At 49.1% G+C, this 7406-nt stretch overlaps 1 protein-coding gene across 1 annotated transcript; it reads left to right on the top strand.

Annotated features, from left to right (window-relative positions):
* Window positions 1–557: 557 nt before the first annotated feature.
* On the top strand, window positions 558–5096 carry c7h4orf54 (chromosome 7 C4orf54 homolog). The gene has a single exon (XM_054600984.1). It carries the CDS (start codon window positions 558–560, stop codon window positions 5094–5096), a length of 4539 nt encoding a protein of 1512 aa, XP_054456959.1.
* The last annotated feature ends 2310 nt before the right edge of the window (window positions 5097–7406 follow it).

The raw sequence follows: 7406 nt of genomic DNA, 5'->3' as shown, positions 1-7406 counted from the left end.
GTTTGTAGCACTTACTATATTCGGATTAGTCTGTTGCAATTATTGTTTTCGTAGTAATTTGCCTCTGCACTATACTTTTGCTCTGGCTTATGCTTTAAGATGCTTGTTTAAGAAAGGAGATGCACTTATGACTTCTGGTGACTAGTAGTTCTCTTGAATACCTATGTTGAATACACTTCCTGTAAGTCGCTTTGGATAAAAGCGTCTGCTAAATGACTGTAATGTAATGTAATATTTAATGAGCTCATTTTGTAAGGGAGTCCTCTCAGCGACCCCCCCATTGGTCCCCGAACCCCATCCTGAGAGCCATGTGGCCTGGAGACAGTGCTCAGTAAAGTCTCTGGTTCTTTTTAGATACTCTTTAGGCTTATGGCTTCATCTCGCGGTGAACTGGAATGTGTGCAGCGCGTGCCCGTCATCAGAGCGTCTGTCTGCTGGGCACGGAGCGTCATCTCTGCCTAAAGAACTGAGGAATCCCGGGGGGGGGGGGGGGGGGGGCTCCGTCTCTGCCGTTTCTGTCAGACACCGAATGTAACGCCAAGCCTGCCGGTTGAGCCATGAAGGCAGAGCAAAGCTGCGTGGAGACGCCGGCGACTCTCCGGGAGCTCAAAGACCCGCTCCAAGGAGACGAGGATGCCGCTGAGAAGCAAGACGAAAGCCATTATGTTGATTTGGAGTTAGTGGACGAGAGCACAGGCGGGACAAAACCGGGGAAGGACTGCGGCTTTGGAGGAAGAAGAACCCAAATGTCTGTCCTTATTAACGGCAGCGGCGCCGGAGCTCTGCGCGCAACAGAACCAATCCAGGAGGTGGGGATTAAAACTAATATCGAAACAAAGACTAAAGATGATTCTGAAATTGTGAAACGTGTAGGAGATGTCAAGGAGTGTCCCTGTGATCCATCACAAACCCGTTGTCTTAACGCAGAGTCAGAGGATCGCCTCAAACCTAGGGAGGAAAACGAGCGCGCTATTACGCAGCCCGAGGTGTCCAACAGAGAAGACAGCAAGAACCCTCCTCCAGGTGAGAAACTAGACTGTAGTGATGACTATCTGAACGGGAGGAGTGAGTCCGATGAGGAGGAGGAGGAGGAGGAGGAGGAGGATGATGTGAGTGTCGTGCTTTCGGACGAGTGCATCCCGTACGTAACAGAGGATGAGTCCCATTACATTACCACGCACGAGATCCAGCTCTTGGAGCTCTCCGACCACGAGGAGGACTACGACCTCGGGGTTGAAGACGACAACCAGGTGTACTCCTTCGTGGATTACTCCTCGTCGGGCGGTGATGGCGTGGCGGGGGAGAGGGGGGACGCCTGCCAGCCTCGCTCCCGGGACGCAGCAGTCAGCACTCTGGATGAAAGTGATCCGTGCGATGGGGCCAAGTTCACCAGCTCAGACGAGAGTGTGTCAAAGCTTCAGCAGCAGCAGCAGCAGCAGCAAGAGCAACAGCGCAGTGGCAACAGCACCGGACAGATCCACCTGTCAATCAGAACCACTTCTCGAGCTATAAATGACCCTGGCAGCATCCAAGAACAGGGGGATATCCTTTATCATGCCAGGCGGTCCGGGGACATGAGTCGCTGTGTGTTTAGGGGAGTTGATGGGAAGGCAGAGACGCTGTGTGACAGGGCGAAGTGTTTCATAGCCGCGCCTGGACGCTTGCACTTTGGCCGCAAATTGAGAGGGAAAGAGGTCACCGGCTATTCCAGCGGCGCGTCCAGTGCTGTCAGCGAGCTGGACGACGCTGACAAGGAGGTGCGCAACCTGACAGCCAAGTCCTTTAAGAGCCTGGCGTACCCTTACTTTGACGCCATCAATTTCAGCACCTCCAGCGAGTCCTCCGCGTCAGAGCACGGGAAAGGGCTAAACAGGTGGGCCACGTTTGTCGACCTGAAATATGGCAACATGAACATGTCAGGGGGACTGGACCAAAGTTTGGTTCCCCATCCGAACTCAGCAACCTCGTTTGAAATAGCCAAGAATATAGACAATAGGGGTTATAAGGGCATCGCGCTGGCCAGCATCAAACCGCCCTCCAGCAAGATGTTCACTCTGAATGGCGACCCCCACGGCGCGTCGTCATCAAAGCAGATCGAGCTGATGGGGGGATTCAGTCAGGGCCACAGAGGGGTGATACGACTCACGGAGACTCTGAATTTCCGTTGCAATGTCAAATCGGGAATGCCCGGGGGAGAAAGGCACACTAAGTTTGCACAAAACGCTGCAGGATCACGTTCCGCAGATGAAGTTACCAACAGTTTGCCAAGCGGCCAGAGGAGAGGGGCCAGCAAGTCGCCCTCCAAAACCATGGAAGACACGCACAAGAAAGCCGGATTCGCCTCGAGCCTGATCAAAAATGTCATTTCTAAAAAGATGCAGTTCGAGCAGGAACGCAAGATGGAACGAGGGGAGATAAGCGAGCTGCATCCGACCCAGACGGAGGGCCACAGGGAGAAGGGGAGCAGGGAGCTGCGCAGACAGAGCTCCAGGTTTTCCGAGAGCAGCGCAGAGTACGCCGTAATGTGCGTGGATGAGTTGGGGGACTTCGTGGACAGCGGCTCGTGCGACACCAGGAGCGACTCCCAGAGACGCGAGGCGGCCGCTGCAGTACCTCTGACTCATTTGGAACCGGCCGATGAAGCAGGGATCGCAGCTAAAAAAGGCGAATTGGAAGCGTCCAAAAGCACGCTGCTACGGAGCCAAAATAGCGCCTTCCGATGCTGGAAGGACGGGGAGCTAGAGTTTCAAACGGATCATAAAAACGATCAGAAGTACTCCTCGGCTGACGGCAGAGAGGGCGAGGGGGGTCAGAGCTCAGCGGACAGAGGCAAACTGACTAAAATGTCACATTTGTTTGTGCCAAGTATCCAACAGCTATCTAGTGACGGAGAAGCCGGGCAGCAGCTGCGGAACAGGAATCATGCTCCATATGGAGACGGAGAGGAGATCAAACTGCGCTCTGACAACACGTTATACGTCGCAGACTCCGGGAGCGCAGCGACATCTAAATCTCCAGAAATTAAAATCAATTTAAGGAGCGTCAGAGACAGTAAAACGGAGCCGTTTGGCGTCTCCAAACTGCGCGCTCCTAATATAGGCTGTACCGCAGCCAGCTTCTCCAGAACGGACGACCTGAAATGCCAGGCGCTGGCTGCGGCTTTGAAGGGTGAGTCTTCAGATAAAGTACCGCATTTCATGGTTCGAGACATTAGAGATAACAAAGGGAAGCTGCAGACGCCCATACACCAGGTGAGAGACGTGCGTAAATTGGTTAAAAGCTCCTATCACTGTGTCTCTTTGGATAACAACGAAACAAAATCCGATACCCACTCAGAACAAAAGAAGCAAATGTCCTATCGGAATCCTAATTCCGTGTCCCCAATAGTGATCAAATGTCAGTCTGTGAATACAAATAGTAACGGGAAACAGTCTGGACATTTTGGCGAGTTATCTCAACGGGAGCCGTTCGACACGGACAGGTCGTCTCCAGAGGGCGCTAAACATGCTCATCTGCAAAGGGCAGCAGGGAGAGCACCCTTAGGTAACCCCAGTGATGCTTCAGATGGAGTTGTTGGGTTGAGGATTGAAAGCAGAGCATCTTCAAAGAAGCAGGACAAAATATCAGATATCATAGATAAGAAGCCTGAGTCAAAGATTGCAAACCAGGGGCCTTTGGAAAAACTCCAGGCCGCAGTGAAAACCATGGAGCAGCTGTATAAGTTTGAAAAAAATGAATGGAAAAGGAAGAATGAGCCCCATCTCCTGACAGACAGCCACGTGCTCTCACTGATATCCAGTGAGCAGCACGGAGGACCTGAGGAGGACGGAGCTAGAGCGTCCTACATGGACAGGCCGGCCAGAGGAGACTCCTATCTTGACAGTGGAAGGACGCCACCAGCGTTAGCCTCGTACCTTGGAACTGACAGCCTGCTACGGCGAGAGGAGAAAGACCCCCCCGTGGTATTCCAGACTCCCGGTAGTCGTGAGGACAGGCTGGTTGCGAGGACAATGCAAGGTGCTGGGAACAAAAACATGTTCAGCCTCAGCTCTAGCCTCAAGCCCCAGCCAAACACCATCCCTCAAACATCTTTCGGCGCCAAAAGCTTCGCCCAAAAGTCCCCAAAATTGCCTGTGTCCTTAAAAGTCAGCCGGACAAAGCCAGGTGGAAATGAAGGAGCCGATTCTAAGGAGGTCGAGTGGTCCACACAGGAGCTCTTTAGCGCCTCAGCTGACAGCGAGAACTACCTAACCATTCCGGTAAAGTCTCACAACAGCAGCAACAAACAAGACTCATCTGCTGATAAAACATCAGTGTACACATTTACCACCCAGACACAACCACACACTCCTTCAGGACACTGGGGCTGCGGAGCCAGGGGCTATGAAAACCACAACCAGTCCCCTAAACGCTCCAGCATTGTGATGGACACACGCTCACCTGAGATCCCTCCTGCTACCATCTACCACTCTTTGCCATTTGGCATGTCCACCAATCAGCCTCAGGTGTACTGCTTCTCTCCGGCAATCACCCCCGCTCCAACCCTGGACCCCTTCCAGGCCACTCAGAGGAAGATGCTCCTGGATCCCACCACTGGGAGCTACTACCTGGTGGACACTCCTGTGCAGCCGGCCACCAAGCGCCTCTTTGACCCCGAAACAGGCCAGTATGTGGATGTTCCCATGCCGCAACCTCCCATGACCCCGGTGCCCATGCCCATCTCACCTTTCAGCCCAGGAGCATACGGACACACCTACATGATCTACCCAGGCTTCATTCCGACACCATCCGTGATCCCGGCCAGGACGCTGGTGCAATCGCAGATGTCGATGCAGTCAGATGCCGAGGGCGGAGAGAAAGCCCTGCAGCAGCAGGCTGAGGGCATGTACATGGAGACTCCCTACTACATGGCCACCGGAAAGTCTCCCCAGGCGGCCTGCAGGGCTCAACAGCAGGCCGCCGCCAACAGGCCGCCACAGGGTTTCTCCAACGTCAAGCAGCCAGTCATCAGCATCACCTCCCAGCAGGGTCCGCGGATCATTGCTCCGCCCTCGTTCGATGGGACCACCATGAGCTTCGTGGTGGAGCACAGATAAACGGCAGCTTACCTGGACAGGTGAGTAGTTGAAGCTGTTTAGCTTGTGTATGTACTGTATCGGGTTTAAGTAGACCTGAGTGAACCAGGATGCTGTATATTTCAAAGAGGGTGTATAGTTTGATTTCATGATTTGTTTTTGGTCATTTAAAAAAAATGCATTTTGCTGCTATAGGAAACACTTTAAAGTCCATTAGAAGCATAGATTCCGTTTATAAAAATATATTCAAATCTGAATTTGCTTTCATTTAAATGGTGACATTCATGCATGCTTTTGTCTCCTCTCTTTTGTCAAATCTAGAGATGATGCAGTGAACAAATCCCTGCACAGGTTGTTATTCTCTGCTTTTGCTTAATTTTCCTGCTAACATCAAAGTTGTAAAAATTGACTTCGTAAAGAAAATTGTAAAAATTAAAATTAAAAAGTGCTGGAATTAGATTAACACGAATTCACTTGCAGTAAACTGTGTTATTAAGAAAAGTTGCAGGATGAAATAACATTTTATAACAGCAATCTGTTCTAAAAATGTATTATTTTACAGTTTCATTGTAAGTCCTCATATGATTATTAATTTTCCAACGACTTGACACCTTGTCGTTATGACCCTAATCTAACCTTAAAAAAGCCTATAAGTACATAATGGATTGGTGGCACGCTCTCCATGTGACAATTTAACATCTCCCCTCAATGCAGCTTAGTTGGTCTATTTATACATTTTCTACTATCATGTCAGGTGGATACTGGCCTTAAGAATGTAACCGATCATGTACTTCATCATGAAGGCAACAGGAGAAGACACCATGTGATTGTAAAGTTTGCAGCTGAGCACCACATCGGGCGTTCACGCTGACAAGCTGTGAAGTCTGATACCGCAGCCCCATTAGGGAGGATTAAATTGATATAAGATTATTAATGGGGGAGGTGTTTGAATGTGTGTGGTGGCCATAGTGTATGCAGGAGTGAAATGGCAGGCGAATGGCAGGCATTTGTAATGTGTAAACTCACGCCGCTTCAGCTGCTGCTGGACATCAAGAGGCTGCATGGCAGGTCAGAGTCAGCTGGCTTTTTATAGGAGCAGGCATTTAAAGACAGTCAGAGTGAGAAGCCAGGTTCACATGGCCTCTGGTCAGCAATTACATAATAACAACATGCAACATAACAGCAGAACCTTTGGAGTTCCCCTTCTCATCTTAGTGAGCCACATTCTAGAGGGTTCAGTTATGTTTATAAAGAAAACTGATAGCTTGTAGTCTGATAGTCTGGAGGCTGGAGAAATACATGGGCTTTTGAATGGAAGCTGGTTTTAAATCCTACAGACTGGGTGCAAAACTGTGTCTGGAGAATTTCAAAGAACAATGATTATGTACCTCAACAACTAGTGTTGTGGTGCTTTTGGGTGTGGAAAGCCACCCAACTGCAATCAGCTGAAGTCAGCAGGAACCCTATTGAGCTAAAGGGTCTTTTTTAAGGGTTTCAAGGGGGTCCAAAATACAATTAGGTCAAGCTTGACTTTGCTTTTATTTTCCTTACTTAATAGACAAACAATGCGTCTGTGGAGAGATAAACACATTACCTGCAGGTTTTTAAAGTACAGAGTGTTCGCAAGAATACAACACATGTATTCTTGCAAACATTTTGAAACTAAAGGTGCATACGAGAGAGGATGTAATAGGCTGCTTTTTGGGATACCTTAGGTGGCAGACCAAAATGCAGGGGGAAATGAATTGTTGTTTAGATTTTTCTCCTAAATAACTCTCTAACTAATGTATGGAAGTTTGATAATGTCAAAACAATGTTGACCGCGATTAGTCTGCAAAATCTGAATGTACATCCCAGACCCCAAAAGTTCACTAAAAAATCCCCCAACATTGGAGAGGACAGGAAGAAAACCAACCCATGGCATCGTGTTATTTTATTTAGTTAATTCTCTTATTTTGCACCAACATTTTATATATGTGCTCTCATGTTCGTAATTTATGTATGCCATATAGGGGGGCTCACATGAGTTTCTAATATTTAGATTTTTATTCTAGACATATTTTGATATGGAAAAAAGCTTCCTGCTTAAACTTGAAAAGTGCAGCAACATGACGGCCGTCGCACGCCACCGTAGTCCCGTAGTCGGCGCCCGACACGCTGCTGCGCTCAGCCCGTTTGTATTTGCTGTGTATTTTTAGCCACTGAAATATCTTAATAGCTATGAGATGGGTTGCTATGACATTTTGTACGGACCTTTAAGGTCCCGTGAGGATGTGTTTTAACAACTTTGGTGATTAATCTTATTAATCATCAGGTCCAAATTTGAATTTG

Source organism: Anoplopoma fimbria, chromosome 7 (genome assembly GCF_027596085.1).
Source record: "Anoplopoma fimbria isolate UVic2021 breed Golden Eagle Sablefish chromosome 7, Afim_UVic_2022, whole genome shotgun sequence".
In the NCBI taxonomy this organism is placed as follows: Eukaryota; Metazoa; Chordata; class Actinopteri; order Perciformes; family Anoplopomatidae; genus Anoplopoma; species Anoplopoma fimbria.
The sequence above is the reverse complement of the archived record's forward strand: the minus strand, read 5'-3'. Positions and strand labels throughout refer to the sequence as shown.